The sequence below is a fragment of the Zalophus californianus genome, chromosome 12 (assembly GCF_009762305.2).
Source record: "Zalophus californianus isolate mZalCal1 chromosome 12, mZalCal1.pri.v2, whole genome shotgun sequence".
In the NCBI taxonomy this organism is placed as follows: Eukaryota; Metazoa; Chordata; class Mammalia; order Carnivora; family Otariidae; genus Zalophus; species Zalophus californianus.
Genome location: NC_045606.1, coordinates 60,424,255 through 60,447,933, shown reverse-complemented (window position 1 = coordinate 60,447,933; position 23,679 = coordinate 60,424,255). Strand labels below are relative to the sequence as shown.

The 23,679-nt window shown below is 48.0% G+C and overlaps 1 protein-coding gene across 2 annotated transcripts; it reads right to left on the bottom strand.

The window, feature by feature from the left end:
• Positions 1 to 23,117, bottom strand: MTURN (maturin, neural progenitor differentiation regulator homolog). 2 transcript variants are annotated; one of them, XM_027573609.2, is made up of 3 exons: positions 22,507 to 23,066; positions 13,160 to 13,282; positions 1 to 1,030 (listed from the first exon to the last, which is right to left on the bottom strand). In XM_027573609.2, exons 1-3 carry the CDS (start codon positions 22,666 to 22,668, stop codon positions 920 to 922), a joined length of 396 nt encoding a protein of 131 aa, XP_027429410.1. In that variant the 5' UTR covers positions 22,669 to 23,066; the 3' UTR covers positions 1 to 919. The 2 variants fall into 2 exon arrangements, with proteins under 2 accessions (XP_027429410.1, XP_027429411.2); XM_027573610.2 differs by lacking the exon at positions 13,160 to 13,282 and having other exon boundaries at positions 22,507 to 23,117.
• Between the last annotated feature and the right edge of the window lie 562 nt (positions 23,118 to 23,679).

The window sequence follows — 23,679 nt, the reverse complement described above, 5'->3', positions numbered from 1 at the left end:
TTTAAAAAAATTTTATCCTGGTTTATTTCCCCCATTAAATTTATCTATGGCTTCAAAGTTTAAGTGGCACTTGGATTCTGAATGTTTTCATGATTTAACAAGTTGCCATCTGGTTATAAAGAGAGAATGTAAATGTTTCATTTCATATGTGGGACAGTTTATAGAGATTTTAGAGAAATCAATCATTTGTCACCCCATTGATATTTTCCACCATTAGATTTCAAAAGTGGCTTTGGAATTAGCATGTTTTAAAGTAACTGAACATGCAAGTAATGTTTATACTAACCATGAACCAGCTGCTATCTATCCAGGTAACTTAGTAATGGCAGAACACTTCGACAAAGGCTTCTCTGCCTCCCTTCCCCTCTTAGTCCAAAGCTAAGTGATTATCTTTTTCTGCCCTTGTATTTGCACTTGTGCAGTTTAATGACTAGATATTAAAACTCATGCTTTATAAGCAAATTCCTTCACTCATGGACATTTAAAAAGTACATAAAAAGTGCAGACTGCATTTCTTCTGTCATGCTTTCCCTCAATAATGTCACCTTTGAGGACTCAAAACATATCCTTAATACATTCAGAGTTCTCTACATTCGAGTCCGCTAATGTTAGTTCTCCAACACAAACTCAAGAGAGAACAGTCAGCCACAAAATGGACTCTAAATTCAAAATGGCAAAGGCTACTGAGAAAACCCCATAGAAACCCACTGAAACGGGAGTAAAATTCAGGTCACTTCTGAGCAAAGCTCATCCCAGATATTTTGCGGTCAATAAAAAGGTACCTAGTTTTAATTTAGATGCTGGGAGTCAGACGTCCTGTTTCGAAGTGCTAATGCAAAAATGCTAACCCAGGAGCACGCGACCCCACCTCAGGTACCAGGGGGTTCACTCTCCTTCTCAGGCGGGAGCCCTTGGAAGGTTACTGCTGACTGACCCCCATTTGGGGGTGGTCTGCTTCGGGCTCCTCCTCCTCCACATCTGCACTGTACTCTTCAAATGCATCATCGTCCGCATCCGGAAGCCCCAACAACTGGAGGAGAGAGAAGAGAACCAGCCATGAGTGCCAAATGGCCCGTGGGCAGCCAGATAACCAAAGACATCGGATCGAAATTCAACAGCATTTAACAGGACTTAGCACAGCAGCTGTGGATTTCCCACTGGAGTCAACCATCCCTACAACTATTTTTATGAACATGTTAGATGGGAAATGTCAATCCTTCAATGGATTGGTACCCAAAGGGCCAGGTTTTATTAGGGAGCCTGGAGACTCTCTACTTTTAAGTATCAAAACATGGCACCACACACCACCAACGTAGAATAATATAGAATGTATGCGCGCGCACACACACACACACACACACACACACACACACACACAGAGAGATCTGGGATGTCAGCCGTAGTACGATGAACAGTACTGACTGTTCCATCACGACTCAAAAATCTATCCCCCTCTATATTTTCTTCCCAAAAAACATATAACACACACGTAAAAATGTGAAAACCACTGAAATGTTTAATTTTTTGGTTAAATTACGGTGCATCTTTAAGATGGGATCTTATATACCTATTTAAAATAGTATTTTGAGTAATTTGATACAAAAACATGCTCAGAGCATGGTAAAAACTGCATTTTCATTATGATACAGATTTTCTTAAAATTTATACACAACCCCATAGCAAAAGAGACTTCGAATGAGATACATCCAAATTTTAAAGAGTATTGTTTCAGGCAGCGTGGTTATGGGTAAATTTTTTCCTTTTTGTCTTTTTGTAAAATTTTCCAAAGGCTCTATAATTATCATCGGGGAAATTCACAATAAATACCCAGGAAGCATTTTCTTAAAGCACTGATTGGTCTTTGCTTGGAAACGAAGTGCTGTTTGCTGGGCCTGATCATTATGAACAAAAAGCCTTGGTGCTGGCAGGGGGCCGTGGCCTTGGCTACCCCTGGGCCCTGCCCATGATTACTGTGCTTCCGTCCCCCAGCTCCTCCATCCGATTTAGTCTGCACGTGGCCCTGACATTCTCACATGGTGGCCCCCTCGACTGGTCATTTTCAGGCAACTTCACTGAATGGCCCTGGGACCCAAGCTAACTGCATGAAGCCCCTACAGTAAGATGGACCGTTCTGTTTGCTTTGCATTGCCTCCCTAGTGCCCTGCAACCGCTCCCCTTCTTCCCATACCCCGCCCAAATGCTGACATGAGGAAACCCTAGGTCCCAATCGAAATAATGCTTTTCCCTTGAAGTTCTCCAACCCCAACTCCTGCAGTCTCCCAGAGCCCTATGAACATGCTCCGGACAAGATCATCTGCCAAGCCCTTGGTCATATTCTCCATGGGGCCTGGCAAGCTGGCCATGACTAGCTGTAGACACACACTTCCCCCTTCGAGCCCAGAGGACCGCAGCTGTCTCAAAGGGCCACTGTTGACTTGGAGGGGTTGCGTGGGAGGAGCGCATCTCTGCTAGCCCGGACAGTGTGGAGCAATCTCGTGTATGCTTGGGGGAAGTGAGAAGCCCCTTGCTCCTCCTGCTGTCACCCTCTCACATCTCAGTGGAATGAGCACAAGATAACGTTTGTCTCTAGAGAGAGAGAAAAGATGGCGACAATGAACACAGATGGCAAGTATTCTGATGTTCCATTTTTTATTTGAAGAGCTGCTTGGTGACACAGCAAGGTGAAAGTGTCAAATGAGTGATGATATTTAAATCGCTGATAAAACAGAAATATTGTTGCCCCTACCGAAAGCCCCAGAATCACCGAGATGCCAGCAGAGGATGCATTAATTCAACAATAAATGTGACTCCTCACTGCACTGAAGGGATACCCCTTAAAAGAGGAACGGCCAGTGGGTTCCCTCTCACTTAATAGATGTGAGTGGTAGCTGCTGCCTAGAGCCCTGGGTTGAGGATTCCAAGGCTCAGTGGGAAAGACTGTGGTCAATTCACCACGCAGCCATGGGTAAAGAGAGTGCAGTCGAAGCACACATCTACACAACTGCCATCTTGTCCTAAAGACATGTACCACTGATTATTCTTTTTCATGATACACTTGAGTAATTCACACGGGCCCCAACCACAGGTACCCCTCAACACCCTTCCTCTCCTTGGCTTAGGGTGGTCTGTAGAAGAGGTTCCAGCAAGCCAAGTACAAAACCATTACTTCTCTTCCCCTCTCTCCTCTGCCTAGCTCCCCACCTTCCCTTTGGTGTGAACCCAAAGCACATAGTTTCAGGTCTAGAGCATCAGCACATGTGAGGCCCTTCCCTGGGATGCGACTTCCAGAACTGCTCACTCCTGACCCTTCCAGGAGGACGAAAGAACAGAAGCAGTTCTCTCTGGCCTTCCCGACTTCCAAGGCATCATAGTGCAGGGTCTGCAGACTCACTGAGAGGCTGTGTGGAAAAGGCACTGGACCCAGCATCCAGAAGTCAGGGCTCTAGTTGGGGACCTCTGCCAAGCCTCAGCATCCCTCTCTGTAAAGTGGGAACCATGACACCTGCTCTATGTCCAGAGAAACTACGGAGAGGAAATGAGAAAGTGAATGTTGCCGTGGGCTGCAAGCTGTAGAGCCTTAGGTGGATTCGTGAGTTAGGTCCTCTTATCTTGGCTTTTCGTTTTAAAGCACAGCAGTTCAGTTATTCAAGGGGAGATGGCCTCCAGCCCCTGCTTCTCCCTCTCCCTTTGGCTGTGCTGCTTTTGAACCAGCTCACTGTTAATCAGTATACAACAAGCAGGAAGAAGAATAAGGAACTCAACTCTATTAGCCTCCTCACTTGATTCTCAGACTCACAGCCAGCATGCCATTCAACAAATCAATCTGGTCATACTTCAGATTTAATAATGATAGTTAATATTGGTTATGTTACCACCTGCTAGGCACGGAGTTAGGCAGCCTTACATATACTAGTTCCGTTAGTCCTCATTACATTCCTATGGGGTAGGTATTATCCCCCTATTACAGATAAGACCTAGCGAGGCTGCATACGTTGCATAGAGTCCCCTAGCGTCAGAGCCAGAATTCAAACCCAGGCCATCAGATCACAGACTACAACCTCACCACCAGGTACCCGGAAGACTCCCTTCCAGCTGCCAGGGCTGTTCCTACAGCTGGAGGCTTCAATGTCTTCTACTGAGTAATACACCCTTTAAAAAATTCAATGTGCAACGTTAATGTCTACATTTAAGGTATGTACAATTGAGAAAAGCACAGAGGAGAACAGAAAAAGCACTAGAACTATAATTTGCCTGGGATTGCAAAGAATACCATACAGACAAGTAATAACCCCGCATTCCCACCTCCGTCTCTAGTCCCATCTATGGCAGGTTAAGTTGACGTTTAACTTCTGGATCCACTTTTTTTTTTTTTTTAAAGTAGGCTCCACACCCAGCGTGGAGCCCAGCGTGGGGCTTGAACTCACAACCCTGAGATCAAGACCTGAGATCAAGAGTCAGATGCTTAACTGACTGAGCCACCCAGGTGCTCCTGGATCCAAATTTTTTTTAACAGTCAAGAAGACATGCCAGGGGTGCCTGGGTGGCTCAGATGGTTAAGCGTCTGCCTTCAGCTCAGGTCATGATCCCAGGATCGAGCCCCGCATCGGGCTCTCTGCTCAAGTGGGGAGCCTGCTTCTCCCTCTCTCCCTGCTCATGCTCTCTCTCTCTGTATCTCTGTGTCTCTGTGTCTCAAATGAATAAATAAAATCTTTAAAAAAAAAGAAGAAGCCATGCCAAACACAGGAATAGAGACAGACTGGTAAGGATGCTGGCGTTCTTGGTTTTACTGTATGTGTACATTCTTTTTTTTTTTTTTAAAGATTTTATTTATTTATTTGAGAGACAGAGAATGAGAGATAGAGAGCACGAGAGGGAAGAGGGTCGGAGGGAGAAGCCGACTCCCTGCGGAGCAGGGAGCCCGATACAGGACTCGATCCCAGGACTCCAGGATCATGACCTGAGCCGAAGGCAGTCGCTTAACCAACTGAGCCACCCGGGCGCCCTGTGTGTGTACATTCTTATAAAGAAAAGAATACAGGCCAAGAAATCCTATCTGATTCACTTAAATTACTTTAATAGTCATAATCGTTAATTCTGTTCAGTAAATTTTTTTCGATTGACTGGAAAAAAATCTTTATGCTAACCCTGAACAATGGTGTTGACATTTCCAGGGGTTTGCTGTGCATGAAGGTGCCTTTGGGCAACTTATGGTCACATAAAAACTTCTGGGGGCCCATCCATCCAAACAGGGTTGTACTTAAAAGGTAGAAATGCCAATGCTTGAGAATGAAAGTTCTTTAGATCCAGGAGAATATCAGTGATCTTCAGGATTCACTCCAGGTCTTTGAGAAAGTGGGGTAAACTAGCTGAGGACACACTTGGTTGGCATTTCGCATCTGCTGTCTCCACAGGTGGCCCTCGCTCAGCACAGGGGCTAGCAGGGGTCTATGAAAGAAAGGGAGAGGAGAGGACGTCTCTGCTTTGGAGGGCACCGTTAGCTAGGGTGCTTTTAGCAAGTGTCTTATGGCTTCAGAGGTCCCTGGAAGCTCCTCCCAGAGGACTCCTTGGAGCACTTTACAATGTATGGGATTCACCCAGAGATCTACTTACAATGTGGATTCTGATTCAGCTGGTCTCGGGTGGGACCTGAGATTCTGCATTTCTAACAAGCTCCCAGGTGATGGGGATACTACTGGTCCAAAAACCATACTCTGAGTATTAAGTATTACCTAGAGCTTTGGGGAATTTGCCACTGTTTATCTTAATGATCAACGATGCTGGGGGTACCAAGAAACCTACAACAAGATCCTGGTCAGTCAGTCCGAAAAAAAGGAGAAAAAAGGGGTAAGTGGCAAGATGGGTAAGACCCAAATGGGCAAGACGAGTAAGTACTCTCCTACTTTCAGGAGCCATTGTATTTCCTAAAAAATACACACGTTTGAAATTTCATACGTGAGCAGAAAACAAAAGCTATGATAAGCTTATCAACATTCAATGTCTTTTACTAAAACCCACACGAGTGCATCATCTTTTCTTATCAGACTTTCTGACCCATTGGGACAGCTTCCCACAGGTGGATTCTTTCTCTTCTTCCAGGCTCTTAACCAGACGATGAGAGTAGAAGCAAGAACTGGACTTTTTCTGGGTCACAAAGGGTTTTCCTGTGGGGTTTAATCCCTGGCTCCTCACCCATTAGTGGTAAACTGAAAATATTAATCTTGCTCAGGCCCACGAGCTAGAACTAGGGGAATTTTGCTGGTAGAAAGAAGTGTTTCTGTTTTTTGAAAGAAAAAACATGGAGCTGGAACAGCAACCCCAGGGAGGGGACCAGGGTCAAAGACAGCAAGAAGACATGGGGAACCACGGGCTCTAACTCCAGGTAGGGCCGTCAAAGCAACATCAACCGAACAGCACACAATGTTGTTTTAACAACAGATGCCTCACGACCCTAAATGTCCACAGCGTTAGTAAAAGGAGGAGTAATATTCTGAGATAAAATAAAATAAAATAAAATAAAGCTTTGAGAGAAACAGAAAGGGCAACAATAAGGTTTGATTCTGCAACTAAATTGGACACAGTGAGCTCTCTCTTCTCTTGTGAACTGTTTAACTAGGGGAAGCCTTTCAGTTGTCAGTAAATAAAAGATATGAAAACACTGAGGAAAAAAATAAGTGGCACAATCACCATTATTTAGATCCATAACCACTATTTTATTACCTAGCTCAATCATGTGATGACCAGCAACTGTCAACCAAGGGCCACTTAAACAAGAAAAATGCAAGACTCCAGTGATTCTCCAATTCGCATTTATCAAGGCTCTTGATGGGTGTCTCTGAGGCCTTTACTGGTTGCATGACAGGGAGAAACCTGCCCGCTTGCGGATGCCAGTGACAGCCTGCTTGGTGCTGTCATTTACATACAGGTACGGTTTGGATAGGACATTTAGCAGGAACGAGGTCCAAGTTGGGAGGCCCCCGGAGGAGGAGCCAAAGGTGTGTCCCTCTGGGAGGGAAGCTGCCCGGCTACATCCAGAGTCATGAATTCACCCAGGGAACCAGAAATTGAGACGAACCTCAGCAGTGTGAACGGGCTGTGACAGTCCTTTGCACTCTTAGTCTGCTTTTGAAGCTCCGCAAGAATCCGCAAGACAGCAAAACAGGCATGACCCCCGTTTTAAAGATGGGGACACTGAGGTCAAGTGACCTGCTAGAGGCCACAAGCGCAGGGGAGCCCGACAGGCCCGGGCAAGGCTGAGCCACCTTCCCCCACCCAGGGGGCATCTCTGAGGACTCTGAGCCGCAGGGCCATGATGGGCCCTTCTGGACTTCCTTCTTGGCCAGCTCTCCTCCCCTCTGAGCCCATCTGGATCCTGCCACGTCTCCAGGTGTCAACTTCTCAGGAAGCCACCGCCCAGCACTTTGTTCCTCGGTGAGCCCACTCACATCTGATAGTCCTAGCCCTTCTTACACACTGTAGACAATATAGGTTTGAAAAAAAACAGAACATAGTTTCTGATAATGTTTTCTGTGACAACACTGAAAATTTAGGAAATACAGAAAAGAAGAAAAAAAGTATCAGCCATAACCCTGGCGCCCAGAGGCTCTTTGCTCACATGCCCCTCTAGGGGATGGCTGCTTCCGTCCTCTCTGCAGCACCAGCCTCTAACCAGTGAGATGCCCGGATGAGGTACTGAATGTGGATGTTTATTACTTTGCCAAAACCAGTGTTGATAAACTTCTGCCTATAATACCCCAAGAATACTTCCTTAAAAATCCCTTACCTTAGCTGGATGCTTCTGTTGAAATCACATGCTGAAAGCGTGTGTGGAAATCACTTAGCAATTGTTTTCTCTCTCCAACAAAAATCTAAGAGTCCTGCAAAAGGTTTCACTAAGGCCTACTCACTTCCCAACAGTATTTTGCCTCGTGTGCTCACCCCGTCCGTGTCACTGCCAGCATTCATTCAGTGCTGAGCCTGTGTAATGTGTTGTACTAAGTACCTGACAAGAACCGCATCACCGGATCTTCATAGATCCCTGAGGGAACGATCAGCATTTGTTTCCTAATTTTACAAGTGAAGAAAATGAGAAACAGAGAGGTTAAGTAACTTGGCTGAGGTCACACAGCCAGCAAGTGCCAGAGCGGCCTGCCCACCAAGCTTGGGTCCCTCAACATGTAATATCCTGAGCCTCCACAACTAGGTAAAGAGACTACAAACAACACCCTGCGGTACAAGGTCACTAACGTCCTCTTAGGAAATATTTCCCCAAAGGGGCGTGAGCACAGCAGGGAACAGAACTCCTTTGCTAATTCTGCACAGCATCTAGGAGAGTGTTTGGACTCTGCCTTGTAGCACGTACATTTTTGCAGCTGTCTCTCCTCCCAGAAAGTCAGCCCCTCGAGGGCAAGAACTGGGCACTGCATCCTGCTTCCTGCTCTTCACTCTCCAAAGTGGTGTTTGGCAAATAGCAAATGATCGATATGTTTTGTTGAAAATGGGATGAAGAAATAGAGAAAAAAGAGGAGGAGTGAGATGGAGAAAAAGGAAAAGAAAAACTTTTTTTGCTTTTCAAATCCAACAACAGATTTCCTTACATGTCGGGGGAGGACTCTGACTGTGATACTGCTCGTTTTGGTGGGGGGAAGGCACACGCGAGAGGAGAAGGGGGAAAAGCACAGTGTGCAAAGTTGGGCAAGCCCTTGTGCTGGGTCTTCTTCTTCTTTTTTAAGATCGTATTTATTTGAGAGAGAGAGAGCACAAGCAGGGTGAGGGGCAGAGGGAGAAGCAGACTCCCCGCGAGCAGGGAGCCTGCAAAGTAGGCAAAGTTTTTAAAAATTGAAACCCCCAGGGGTGCCTGGTGGCTCAGTCAGTTAAGCATCCCACTTGATTTTGGCTCAGGTCATGATCTTGTGGTCCTGGGATGCAGCCCCCCTGCCCCCCAAGGCTCTGTGCTCAGCAGGGAGTCAGCTTCAGATTCTCTCTCCTCCTGCTCACTCTCTCTCTCTCAAATAAATAAATAAAATCTTAAAAAAAAAAAATTGAACCCCTCAAGTCTTAACCAGAAAAATAATCCATTTGCCAGCGAGATCTACTTTGCAGCTGGTGTCCTCATGGGGGTTGCATTCATGGCCTGCCCCCTGGTTTTCTTCCTGCGCCCCTTCTCCTGGATGGCAAGCAAAATTCCTACAGAACTGGCCTCACTGGAGAAGGCGTGGTCCCGCCAGAACTCGTTTTGCTGTTTTTCTTTACCAAGAAGACCTGGCCACGTGTCGGCAACCAGGCAGCCACATGAAAAGGGAAAGAAATGAATGCAGTCCAAGAAAATCCAGGTGCACAGCTGAACGCAAGTGGGTTGTTGAACATTTTCTTTCAGATTCTGCTGCCACGTGCCCTGGAGACACACAGACTTGCTCTGATGTCGGACTTCCAGGGTCCCCTTCTAGAGCAGAGCCTGACATTCTAGATAGGGCTGTGCTCCCCAGGAGAGGAGGCTCCCTGGTACAGCGCCCCTCTGGTGGGGGAGTTGATGTGCGCCAGGCACCCTCTGGCTGGGCTTTTTTGCCCCTCAGGGAGAGGCGGGTGGGAAGGCCAGGGAAGGCGAAGTGCAGGCAGGGCTTTGGGTTTCCCGCAGCCAGGATGTGCCCCAGGTTGGATGATTCGAGGAACGCGACAGCCCACAACAAGGACCTCCTGCTGGAGGGCCACAGGAAACTTTCCCCGCTCTCCTCCACTCACGGGTGTGGTTCCTCCCACTGCTGCTATTTGTCTGTCAGTTTCATGTAAGGGAGCTTTGTGTTTAGAAATAAGACCCAGTGGGGCGCCTGGGTGGCTCAGTCGTTAAGCGGCTGCCTTCGGCTTGGGTCATGATCCCTGGGTCCTGGGATTGAGCTCCACGTCGAGTTCCATGTCGGGCTCCCTGCTCTGCAGGAAGCCTGCTTCTCCCTCTCCCACTCCCCCTGCTTGTGTTCCCTCTCTTGCTGTGTCTCTCTCTGTGAAGTAACTAAATAAAATCTTTAAAAAAAAATTTGCCTACTTTGATATCCTGCTTGGATGTCTAATAGGCATTTCTGACAGTGACGTGCCCCAAACCAAGCTCCTGGTAGTATGGGCGCCCAACTATTCCTTTTGCAGCCTCCCCCATCTCAGTAAAGGACAGCGCCATTCCCTTCACTGCGCGGGCAAGGAACTCTGGATCACCCTTGCCTTCTTCTTCTCACTCCCCACTTGTGGCCCTGCCAGCAAGTCCAGAGTCTGAGCCCTTCATTCCACCTTCACTGTGACCCGCATCCTCTCACCTGTGTGACCCAACGGCCTCCGCACTGGTCCCCCTGCTCCCACCTGCCCCTTGCAGCCTATTCTCAACTGGTCAGGGGGGAGACTTTCAAAATGTGAAGTCAGATACCTCTGGTTGGTTTTTTTATTTTTATTTTTTTTTAGATTTTATTTATTTATTTGGGAGAGAGCAGGAGCAGAGGAAGGGGCAGAGGGAGAGAGAGAAGTAGACTCCCCGCCAAGCAGGGAGCCCAACGCAGGGCTCAATCCCAGGACCATGAGATCATGAATATGAGCCAAAGGCAGATGCCTAACCGACTGACTTACCCGGGCGCCCCAAGTCCGATCCCCCTTGCACTCAAACTACTCCGATGGCTCCCGTCACACCAGAGTAAAACCTAAATCCTTCTGTGACCTGCAAAACCCTGAAATACCTCAGGCTCCCCTCTTGCTCTTCCCCACCACCCTTCCACTTGGGCCACATCAGGCCCTCCTTGTTCCCCAAACACTGATATTCTTCTCCCCACCCACTTCCGCCCCCCTCCCGGCCTTTGTATTTGCTGTTCTCTCTACCTGGAAAGCTCTCCCCTAGATTTCCTCATGATTCACGCTTCAAGTTGTACTCAAATGTGAACTTCATAGCAAAGCTTCCTCTCGTCTCCTAATAAAAAAATCCAGTACCTCTGACACTCCTTACTGCCTTACCCTGACTTACCCATTTTTTCTCCTTGGCACTTATCACTAATGCTTTATGTGCTGGACTTATTTACCTTGTCCCCCACCGCCACTAGAATATAAGGATAAGATTTTCATCTGTTTGAATTAAGTGCTAGGAACAGAGTAGTCGGGTACTCATAAATATATATGAAATGAATGAAGGATAGATCAGTACTTTTCCGTCATGACTCTGTTCTGAACGAGCCAAGCAGGCTTAGAAAATTAAGAAAGAAAAAACGAATTGGCTAGACAAATGATACAGATCAGAAAGAGTGAGAAAAGCCACTGAAATTCTATTTCTTGTAATGGTGGATTGAGTGATTGGGACCAACTCTTCCTCAGAGAACTAAAAAAGCTGGATTAAATGTGAAAAATGCCTTCTTAAATATATTGAAGAATTAGAACCTAAAGAGGTAAACATAAAAAGCTGCTTTTGTACTGAGGGTATCTGTTGACCTAGAAAGAAACAGCTAGAAACTTCACTGCATTCCTGGCCTACTCTAAGAGCTAGGGGGACCAAAGTCAAACCCAGGGTCTTCCAAAGGAGCACACCGTGATAAGCCATCCCCACTTTAAGCTGAGATCCCAAAGACCTCTTATTGTCTGAATGTTTGCGTCCCTGCAAAATTCACATATTAAAATCCTAACCCTTGAGGGAACAGTATTAGGAGGTGGGATCTTTGGGAGGTGATTAGGTCATGAATGTGGAGCCCACATGAATGGGATTAGTGTTCTTACAAAACAGGCCCTAGAGACATCTCCCTCTCCTTCCACCACGTGAGGTTACAATGAAGACAGCTGTCTGTCTATGAAGTGGGCCCTTACTGGACACCGAATCTACTGGCACCTTGATCTTGGACTTCCCAGCTTCTGCACCTGTGAGAAATAAATGTCTGTTGTTTATGAGCCACTCGGTCTCCGACAGTTTGTTACAGCAGCCTGAATGGACTAATAAGACAGCTCTCAGGACAAGAGTGGACTAGAAGAAAGCAGATGTACAGCCTGGTTTTTCATCACCTGGAGAGTTCTAAGAACCACACGTCTTAAATCATTTGAAGGTGGTCTCAGGCTGATAGGGCCTCCCAAGCCCCAGCAGAAACAGATCAAAATCCCCTCTGAGGAAGGTACCATCATCTCAGGCTTCAATTTACTCCTAAATACACATTTTCAAATACTATAACCAGTACACAGAGATAATCCAACACGCAAAGAGACCAAATACCAAGAGTGAGAGCCAGTTGAAACAAAAGACGACAAAACACACTTACAAACCTTAAAATACTGGAACGTCAGACATAGTCTCTCACACAACCAGGCAATCATGCTCCCTATGTTCAGAGCACTGAAAAGGCAAGCTTGAAAATTGCAAAGGAGAAGTAGATACTCTTTTAAAACATCTGAAAAAAATTCTAGAGCAAGTATCATTGAAGGTGTAGACAATTTATGGTGGGCAGGAAACTGAACTCGGGGGGGGGGGCGGGGAGGGTCATGACACCAGTAATGTGAATTTACCTTCCAATAAAGATAAAGGGAAATAGATAATCTTCAAAATAGGGGTGAGAATTCACTTTACATGCTTTTCAGCTAGAATGAAAACAAACTGTCAGCTAGCCCCGGATATACAGATTCTTAAATCCTACACTGGGGCGGGGGGCAGGGGGGTGGAGGGCAGAAAGTAAGCTCTCTACTAGAGAGTTTATAAAAAGAGAAAAGAACACAACCAGTATCCAATTTCATCCTTCTCCGTACCCAGAGACATGGAGGCACATCCTGTATATAGCCTTCCGGCAGCTCCCCAAATATAGGCCTCACTATGGTAAGAGAACCTCCATAGTGCTTCCAAGCGTTCTGGCCTTAAGTCTACTGGACAAGAGCAGGAATACTCAGAAGTCTCATCAAGGCTCTGTCTGCTTCCCACCCTATCAGAGATTCTCAAGTGATGCTAGAAATAACCATCATTCCTGCAACAAACAGCTGTGTCACATCCCGTTCCCCCCTCCCTCCCCGCCCTCTTCCTCCTTCCCCTAGCTGCTATCTTTAAGCCACAAAGCAGACAAGAGAAAAACAATTAGTCATCCCAGGTTTTGCCCACTTTCCCCACCATCCCTGTAATTCTGAGCACAATCACTGTAGAAAACAAGATGGCTTTGGAAGCCAAGCAGGCACCTACAGGTCTGAAAGACTTGAAGACTTTTTCCAAGACTTCGTGGAGCGTCTTCTTGCCGCAGGAGGAGATGTAATCCTGTGCTAGCTGCAAGAAAGGCAGGCAGTCCTCGCTCTCGCTCCACACGTGCTACGTGCCCACAGCCGGGGGGGAGGGGGCGGGGGGAAAGGAAAAAAAAAAGACACACAGTCATTACCCTCAGTGTGAAATTTGAAAAGCCCGAAAAGAGGTTTTTTTTTTTTTTTTTTTTTTTTTGAATGACGGAAATTTGAAGGCCTCTATTCCCAAGTAAAATTCTGACGTTCATTCTTGATTCGCTTGCATTGAAGGGGATGAGAAAATGCCTACCCCGTAGAAAATCCCTGTGCTTTCCATCCATAATCTCACCTGCTCGATTCACCAGCGGATCTGCTCAGCAGTAGCAAAAAAGGCGGGGGGGATCAAAAAAGGCCCACAATTTCCACAGTCCTTCTTCTTGACCTGGGTAAGGCAGGTTTTAAAGCAGCAGGGAGGAAAAACCAAGAGCCTGCAGGATCTCTAACCTTGCCTTCAGTCATAGCTGAAGGGTTAATTAAGCACTGTTTGTAACCACTAACTTGCAATGAGACATTCTTTACTCAGATGAGCCTGTGAGTGGGGGTGATGGTATATTTACTTTAAGATGAAATGAATTAAAACAAAACAAAACAAAAATGAAATGAATTTATAAGAACACCCAGAAAAGCCATCGCCGGGGTCATAGAGAAGCAAAGGCTCTCTGAAAGCTCACCTTCTTTACAAATGCTCCAAGAGGGCTTGCTTCCCAATGGTAACATGCACCAAGAGGAGACCGGTTTTAGGGTTTAGTTTTTCTTAAGGCTAGACAAGGTTTGGTGGGTTTTTTTGTTTGTTTGTTTTCCCGCACGAGGATATCCGTTTTAGCACCTCCTGAAGACCAGACGAGCCTCTCCCATAATGTTCAAAGATCTGGAATAAGCCCAAGAAACAGGCTTGAGGGATCCAAGTGCAGAACCCCCTGCTCTGCATCTCTGAGCTAGGGAGAGGCACTGGGCTACCAGGGTAACATCAGGGTATCTGACCAAGAGTCACTGTTTAGAGGGGACCAATCCATGACAGCTCCACCATTGGTGGAAAAGTGTAGCGGCGTGGGAGGGAGGAAGACATCTGGCAAATCAAAGCAAGCAGCAGAAACGAGGCAGCAGGAGACAAGATCTATTTGGAGAAATAGCCCATGCCAAGCACACCCTTGCTCCCTTCCATTAATACAATGGTTAGGGCATCACCCCAGAAAGTTCTATGTCAGTCACTCAAGAGACACATTTCACCTCCTTCCTTCTCCTTGCAGCATTTTTCTAAGAATGGGACCTACAGACTTAAAATACTGCTCAGATCCAAGAGACTAACTAGGTGCTAATGTGCCACTTCCCCCCAAAATTATCTGTGTCTTGTAGAAGTAAAGTTCCATTTCTGACACACACACTGCTCTAATTCCAACAGACTTCTGGAGGAACTTCTGCCCCGATCTAACAAAGATAACTTCTAGAGTCTCTAACTTTAGGCAATAGCTCAAACACAATTCTCTATTAATTAGAGATCCTTACAGTTGTCGAGCCACCAAAATGCCATTTATGTAATAGTCTCTTACATTGTACAAAAGCGTAATAGCACAAAGTGCTTTTAGATCCATCACCACACTCGATTCTCAAGCGGCAGGGATTCAACAAGAACAATAAAGTCCTGCTTTCATATAAGCTCTGCTCAGCACCCATTTTCATGCTCACATTTTTAAAAGGTCCAGCATGTTTCAAATTCTTAACCAAGTGAAAGACGGGATTAATATCTAGCACCGCACAATAAAAAACTATAATCCTGCCTTTCCTAGACTTGGAACAATTAGAGAAAAAGGAAAAAGTTTATCAAGTGCCTGGCTGGCATGCAGTGGATGTTCAATAAATGGTGGGCGGTAGGTGTAAGCACCCCCTTACCTCTTTTGTGTCTGCAGGAGAAGGGGGAGGAAGGGCATGGGCTGGCTTTCCACCTGCCCTAAGCCGAAGGGCACGCGCCGAGCAAATGAGACACCCACTGTGAGAACAGTACCCAAGGCAGCCTGAGTTCTCGTTCATTCACAAGTCGGTGTAGCTATGAGAATCTTGGATATCTACTTTTGAAAGTATATTTGGGCTTTAAATTACAAAGTAAACTAAGGAAAGTATATCACTCAAGCAACAGACTTGCCTCATATCCACTACTGCTTGGAAATCAGACAGGTTCTCTAAGTGTTTCTGGGGCATTTCTAACCTCGTGAGGAGAGTGTTCAGGCCACAATTTTTCATTGCTCCACTTCTGGAGTTGCTGACTTATGAATATATTTTGGAGCAGGAAGACTTACCACCTGCTAAAGGGCCTTCTGTCTAGTCTGTCTAAATCTCCTTGATTTGGCTGTCTAACTCTCAGTCGTGTTGGTTTTGTGGGTTTAAAAAAGTTTTAACCAAATCCCTGCCCCTATGATGACATGAAGGTGCGTGGGGTTTGGAGTCAGACCAACTCAGGTGCCCGTGGCTGCTTAAAGGACATCCCTTAGTTAATGCTAATTGTTTCATACCCACAGTAGCTCATCACAGAAAGTATTCAGGTTTATTTATTGAAACTGTTTCCTTCCAGAATGAATCAAGGCAGTCATTAAAGACCCATAAAAGACAAGGTAAGAGTCTGTGGTTGGGAAAATAAGGACAGAGGGAAAACAATGGAAGGAGAGGAATATGAAACCAAGTGAGGTTAGGACCAACAGTGCCAGATAAACAGGCCTGGCCCTTTGCTGTGGGTGGGACACAGACCGCCTCTACCGCTTTCCACAGGCCTATGCAGGGAAGGAAGTTCCATCAGTGGCCCGAGGCAGTGCCCCCGGAAAAAAACAGATGAGCTCTTCAGAACAGGCGATAGACTGAGGGTCATTCCTTTGGAAAAAGAGAGGGGCCCATTCGAAAACCCGGAGAGGGCAGACAGAATGTCTGGTGGCTGGGCTGATGCTCCTGAAAGCAGATTCTGGGGTCTAATCTTAAACAAAGATAAATGGGTGATTGAAGACCCAGAACCCTGCACCACCGGGTGTGTCCGCAATGACTCCGACTTGGAAGTTCAACCAAACAGCCACTCTGGCCATGACAAAACTGTAGCACAGGTCAGAGAACCTATGGCTTTGAACAATGTAACTCTCCGGCAAATATAAATCCAGGTACAGAATGTATTGACTTTCCAACCATTCAGTGAGAGCTAAGGCACCTTATAATAGGAGGAATACCAAGGGAAGGCTTCTGAAGGAGAGGACAGCAGGGGTCCTCAAGCTTCAGCAAGCACCACAACACCCCCCCCTTCCCCATCCCCCAACTTATTAAGACACAACTGCTAGGGGTAGGGCTAAGAATCTGCATTTCCAACAAGTTTCCAGGTGCTGCTCATGCTGCTGGCTTTGGGCCCACACTTTGAGAACAAGAACCAGAGCAGAACTTTGACGAATCATATTTGGGGGCGGGGGTGAAAATCCCTGATGAGAACTTTGATTTTAAAACAGGCGATCTGTGGCCCTTCTGTCATTAAGTTGGACCAGAGTTTAGCATCAAAGTTTGTCCAGCTTAAGACATTAGAACCGTGGCATCTGCACACAGGAAAATGAGCACCTTTCTGTTTTCTATAGTATAGATGAGAACATCCAGCTCCTCCAAAAATGGTCTTAGACCACTATGGTAATTCAATCCTGCAAACATCTTTCTGAGCACAGTCTGTGTGCTCCTACTGTTCTAACACTTGTGGGCATGGCGCTTGGCTTCCTGGTGCTTAGGCAGGGTGGGGGGTGGCTGGGGGGCAAAGAACACACCTGTTTCTCCTCCTGGACTCAGTCATCGGAGTGAAAATTCATTGCCAGGGGCCTCATTCTCACTGTAGTACTGCCGTGAGGGGTTTCTGCCATCATTAGTACTGGTGAGTCGATTTTGAGTTGGTGTGGCTTAACCCAAAACTGACTGCTGTCCATTGAAGAGATGCTAAAAGAGAAAACCTACAAGCCATCTCATACCACCCAAAATACTTCTGCACAGGGTAAGAAGAGTGTGGCTGGCCATACCTACGACCTGCTCTTTGTGCCGACCACTGATACGTTTTACCAAGGACGAAACTGAAGCTCAGAGAGGTTAAGCAACTTGTCTGTGGCCACACAGAGAGCAAGGGGCAGAGCCAAGATGTCAACAGAGGTGAGCACATATTCAACCTGAGCCTCAGCTCCTTCATTTGTAAGTCATAGAAAATAATAATATAGTGTGGTTATCAAGATGATAGGGGCTAGCCTATAGACTGCCTCTCATTTAGCAGGAGCCCAGAGTGCTTCTTCCCATCTGTTGAAATTCATATTAGCATAATTTCACTCTCCTCAGGATGACCACTTCATGAATATACTAAAGACATACACTTTCCCCTAAAGAATCTCTGTATGAATAGTGCACAGCCATTGTGGTAAGCTTTACAGTTACCACAACCCCTCATTTAATCCCCACAATAATAACCTAATATAGGTATGATTATTCCCATTTGACATAGGAGGAAACTGAGGGTGAGTTTAAATTGGACAAGAAGGTGCTTTTTCTCCACTGTCCCACCACATGAGGTGATGCAATCTCATTTAGACAAGTTCTGTTTTCTTCTCCAAAATGAAAAGGTTGTTATTTGGTCACGTAGTTAAGAATAGAGACATGCCTAGAACAAAAATGGGGGAAAATATATACAGATACATGTATACACACACATAAAATTAAATCACATGGTCCTTCTATAAATAGAGCCTTTTTTCTTTAATAGAGTGACAACTGCTATCTTTGTTTTCACATTGAGGAGGGATTAAACTGTACAAAATTTTAGATCCAAACATGTTTTTGATGGGTTGGCAGAAAAAAATAGGACAATAAGGCAGCCCTCCCCTTCTCCAGTCATGAGCACCCAGGCGCCAGGGAGCCGCAGGGCAGTGTTCTTGGTTTAGAGCTCCTTTCTCCTGGCCTAGGACAAGGACGGAAAGCAGCTGGTGCTGCCATGCCCAGGAGAGCATGCACATGTGCCCCTCTGTCCGGCTGGTACCTTAGTGGATGCCAACCCCCCACTCCTGCAGCCTGACGAAGCCCTCCGGACCTTCTGTGTTGGCAGAAGGGAGCATGCCACCTGTCTGTGAGCTCCCGGCCCCTCCCTGTCGCACCTGCAGAGCCAGAAAGGGTTGCCTCTGTCCCCGATTGCTCAACATAGAGGGCAAAGGCAGCTTCATTTTATCCCAGGAGCTGACCTTGTGCACTGTCCACAGAGACAGGCCTGAATCAGGGCAGCAGTGCGGAAAGGGATGGTGTGAACAGGGTGGCCTGCGAGATGAGAAGAGGAAACAGTGCACAAGGGACAGAGGAGCTGCCAAAGTGGACAGAAAATAAAAGGAAGCCCTTGTTCCTCAGGCCCTCTGGAGCTCCTGGCTTGACACTCTGCATGGTGCAAATGACAGGCCTCTGGGCTTGAGCTCAAGTCCTGGCTATCATTTCTTAGAGGCATAGTCTTGGATAGATTCCCTTCAATGGAGCCTGTTTCCTCACCTATAAAATGGGGTTCATACCTAACTCACAGACTTTTTGTGAGGCCCAATAAGAAGCCGCCCTTGAACCCACGGTCTGAATTGGGTCTCCAGCTGTCATTCCAGGGACGTTCTGTTTTCAGTATAGGGCTATGGTTCAAGTTGCTCTACTATTTATTAGCTATGGAAAAGTTAGTACACCTTGCTATGTGTCAGTTTCTTCATCTGTAAAATGGAGAAAATCACAGAGAGGACCTTGTAGGATTACTAAGATTAAACAAGCACATACACACAAAGTACCTACTGTATACACAAAGTAGAACAGTGTCTGGTACATAGTAAATTGCACATAAGTGGTAGTTACTGTTCTTTGAAGCTGTCATTCTTGAAATTTAATATCTGCCTTCTTCACTATCATTTGTGGTATGATAGTGACTTATACACATGGGCTGAGCACCTATCAAAGGTCTGATACTACTCCAAGTTCTGGGATACAGTGATAAATCAGACAGATAAGGCCATTGCTCTTATGAAGCTTACAGCCTCATGGGGCAGGCAGAAAACAAACAAGAGAGTATAAAGTACTAATGAGTGCTGTGATTTGAATAAAAGAAGGTGAGATGAGGGAATATGTGGTCAGGAAGTTTTCTACCGGGCCTGAATGGCATAAAGGAGCTAGCCATGCAAAGATGTGGGGGAAGTATATTCTAGGCACAGGGGACAGCAAATGCAAAGGCCCTGAGGCAGGAATGAGTTCGGCATGTCTGAGGACCAGAAAAATCAGCATGGCACAAACACAGTAAGCAAGGAGGAAGACTGGTGTAATATGAGGTCAGAGGGGTGGCAGGAGACAGACTGTGTGGGGGTTTGAAGCCAGGGCAAGGGCTCAGGTTTTATGGTCAAAGTTATAGGAAGTCAGTTTAGGTGAGGTGGAGAGCCATAGGTCATGACCTGGATTATATTTTAGATAGATCCAGAGTGATTGCTGTATGGAGACTGCCAGAGAGTCACTAATAGCACCACCCCTATTTTAGGCACTGTTCTAAACAAGCCTGCTGGGAAGGTACTAATGTTATCATTCCCCTGTTTACAGATGTGGAAATCATGGCACAGAGGGATTAAAGAACTTTCCCCAACGCACACAGTTAGACATGGGGGCTGGGGTGCAAGCCCATGTAGCCTGACCACTGTGCCACACTGCCTCTTAGATGGGCAGAATGGCCCCAGGAAAGTGAGGGCAGAGATCCTATTTATATTCTAGGTAGCTCCGGCCTGGTGCAAAGCAAGCCCTCAATAAATGTTTGATGAATAAATGAATGAATGAATGAGTCACGTGAAAATACTTTGTAAATTGAGAAAAGCCACATAAATATTCTTATTGTTAATAAATCCTTTGGATTACAGGAGTTCCATTCATCTCAAATTTCTTCTAATGCTTAACAGGATTTTCCTGGGAAAAGGAAAACGACGGAGGTAGGACACTTACTTCATGCCTGAGTCCCTTTAACTAGGGGCAAATGGCAGCTTGACAAACCTGGCCTGGGACAGATCTGAGGAGAGATTTGGGCTAAGAAATCTCTGGTGGTTGGCATGCTATTCATTATGGCCTCCAGAAACTTTAAGAATGTTCCAGTCTACCCAAGAAATTACTTTTTCCTTCCACCCACTTTCTTCCTTATCTATTTCATTTAATTGTTAGAGAGTGAATATGTTCAAGCATTTTATTCACACAGGTGGGAAAACATTTAAAATATATTATGAATGGCCTTGAAAAAAGTTGTGATATACATAATGTTTCTCAACAATGGTTCTCCATGGAGTAATTTCTTTGGGTATGTCTCCGGCAGTTCCAGCAAGAAGGCTGTGTGGAACTCTCCCCCATAAAATACAGAACCTTGGGTGATTCTTGCTCTATCTCACACAGTAAGGAGTGGGAAAGGCCACTGGCAGACTAGGGTTAGGAGGGACTCCTAATCAAACCCTAATGTGGCAGTTAGTTGGACACTGGGGCCCTTTCCGGTATAACCCTGGGGTTTTCTCACGTTTGCTGTGGAGTAAATCCCTTTTTAACGATCTCTCATTTTCCCCCAATAACAAATAACACTTATTTTAACTGCAGTTAAGTGTTCTTACATATATTTATACTTTACTTGCTCTTCCCAAGTCCCTACGATAGAGGTGTTCTGAATAACCTCATTTTACAGGTGAGAAAATTGAGGCTCTTAAGAAAGACAGACACGCTCTAAACTCTGGGGAAGTCCAGGTTTCTGAGGAGCCTTTGCTGTTTTGCACAGAGGTGGTTAGGTGTTTTTATCTATGGATCACCTGGGTGCTGGTATTATGCCCATTTTTTTGATGTGTAAGCTGAGCTGCCGGAAGGCATCTGACCAGAGTCACACAGGCAGAACTCAAATCTGGCTGTCACCCAAGGCATCTCTCTCCTAGTGCCCGACTCTGGAGCCCAGGTGTGTTCTTCCCGTCCGCGGGGCTAGGGTGCCGGTGGTGGGAGGGGCATGCCTTCCCGGCAAGTCACACACAAGCCTTCGTCTCTCGCGGGGGGGGGGGAGGGGGGGCAAGGAAGGCGATCCTGCTGTCTCTCTAACTCCTCTGCGAACTTCCCGCGGCGGGCAGGGTTGCGCGGCGGCCTGGACCTGGGCCCGGCTTTGTCTCCCCCACCTGAGGGGCCAGCGCCAGGCCGCGCCTCGGCGCCGCCCCACCTCGGTCCGCAGGGGCGGCAACAGCGCCAGCTCCAGGCTCCAGCCGGCGACCACACGGTAACCCGAGCCCACAGCCGCCTCCATCTTACATTTGGGGACCATTATTTTTCCCCCGGCCTTACAAACACTTCATGGAGCGCCATCCTCGCCCATTCTGCGCACCTCCCATGCCAACTCCCCTGCCCGCCGCATCCCCTTCCTAAACTGCCAGCGCCAAGATCCCAAGCGGGCGCAGGATACAAAGTGGAAGAGGTGGACCCCGCAGTTCCAGGTCCCGGTCCCTCCTAGCTCGGGGCGGGAGTGGAGTGGGGGAGGGGGGTTCCCCTCATCTGGAAAAACCCGGGGGCTTCGTCAGGGCCTCGGCCGCCGCCTCCGCCGGACGGAACCTGCTCGGGCCCCGCACACCTGGCTGGAAGCTCACAGAGGAGCAATGGAAGCATAGGAGAGGGGGGATAGGCGTGCCCGTGTGTGTGTGTGTGTGTGTGTGTGTGTGCACGCGCGCGCGCACGCGCGTGTGCGTTTTTAAGATCCGAGGTGTAATTCCGCAAAGAAGGTCCAGGAGATGGGGCATCGCTAGTGTGGACCGAGGCTTTGTGTCCAAACCGGCAGCGCAGGGGATCACACGGGGGCGGGGGCTCTCCCGGGCGGGGACAACTCGAGGAGTTGTGTCAGCGCATCGCGAGGGGAACGGGATTCCTCACCCCGACGGGACGCCTGGGTGTAGGAAGCTCGAGACTCCGGGCCCTGCGGGACGGTCCGTGCGCCCCGGTCCGGGCTGGTGAGCAGAAGCTCCCAACCGAGCACCAAGCACGGGCCACACGGTCGCGTCCCCGAAACAGCCCGCCCCAGTCCGGCTCCCGGGTTCTAAGGGCGTCCCTGCCCCCCGCCCCCCCGCCCCCCCCCCGCAGCGCTGACACCGCCACGCCGGGCCGGTTACGCCTCCACCCCGCGCCCACAGCCTCCCAGGCGTGCGGCAGCTCGGGCGTAGGGAGGCGGCCGAGCGTCCACTCCCGCCCGCTGCAGCCGTCCCTCCCCCCGGCACTCACAAAATTGTCCCCGCAGCCGTTGTCCGGACACAGCACGTAGAAGGAGACGCCGGGGTCGGCGTAGAAATCCATCCTGCGCTCGGTCTCCTCGGTGGCGATGAGCTCGAAGGGCGTGTTGGAGCACCATTTCTCCGCAACGTCAGCCAGCTGCTGGAAATCCATCCTGGCCCGCCGCGCCCGCCGCTCGCTCAGCCTCCTCGCGCGCCGCCCGCCTCCCGCTCCCTCCGCCGCCCGCCCGCCCTCCTCTCTCCTCGGGCGCCCTCCTCCCGGGCGGGCAGCGCGCAGCTCTGCGGGCTCTCGGGCAGGCGGCGGGGCCGGGCGGCGCGGCTCCCTCCGGTCCCGGGGCTCCTCCCGGCGGGGACTGTTTACATGCTGTGTGTACGGGGTGGGCGGCGGCCTGGACGGCGCGGCGGCGCGCCCGGCTCCGCCCCGCCCCGCCTCCCTGCCCGCCCCTCTCGGGCGGCAAGGTTTGCGGCGGGCGGGGCAGGGCGGACTCCTCGGTTCGCCCCCACCACCCTTTTTCTTTCTTTCTTTCTTTTTTTTTTTTCTTTCTTTCTCTCTTTTTTTAAATAAGCGAACCCGGTGCATCGGAACATCCCGGAGTCCTCCCGAGCCCGGCACCGCCTCGTCCCGTGACGTCATGCGCCCCAGCCAATCACCGGAGGCTGAGACGGGCGCCGCTGTCCGCCAGCCCGGTGACGTCACAGCGCGGACCCGAAATCCGCGGCTTTCCAGTTTACAGTGAAGCCGGAATGCTCGTAGCCCTGGCTAGCGTTTATTCGTTGTTAGAAGGCCTTGTCGGGAAAAGTGTTTTCCCAAATGCGATTTAAGTGCAGGGGACGCCCACAGAATTGCAGATAACTTGTACCTTGTCTGAGGCTAGCAATGGAGGAGCTGAGAAAATCTAAGGGAAACGGAGCTTTTCTTTTTCAGAAATCAAAGCTCTGTCCTCTGATGTAAAAAAAAAGTCTCTCCTAAATACATTTACTAGACACTGATATGAGTATCCATTTGGAAGAAAGATAAAAGGTTTTGGTTTTTTTTTTTTTTTTTTTTTTTTGCGTGACCATAAAGCTGAATATTTCTTAGAAATAAGCCTAGGGCGCCTGGGTGGCTCAGTCATTAGGCGTCTGCCTTCGGCTCAGGTCATGATCCCGGGGTCCTGGGATCGGG

What these genes read in the sequence shown, in the direction of transcription:
- MTURN (XM_027573610.2), bottom strand. Translation starts at nt 23,094, where the DNA reads ATGCACCGGGTTCGCTTATTTAAAAAAAGAGAGAAAGAAAGAAAAAAA. An exon ending in ACGGCTGCGGGGACAATTTT is followed by an intron (nt 1,031 to 22,506) that starts GTGAGTGCCGGG and finishes TCTCTCCTCCAG; the next exon opens with TTGTTGGGGCTTCCGGATGC.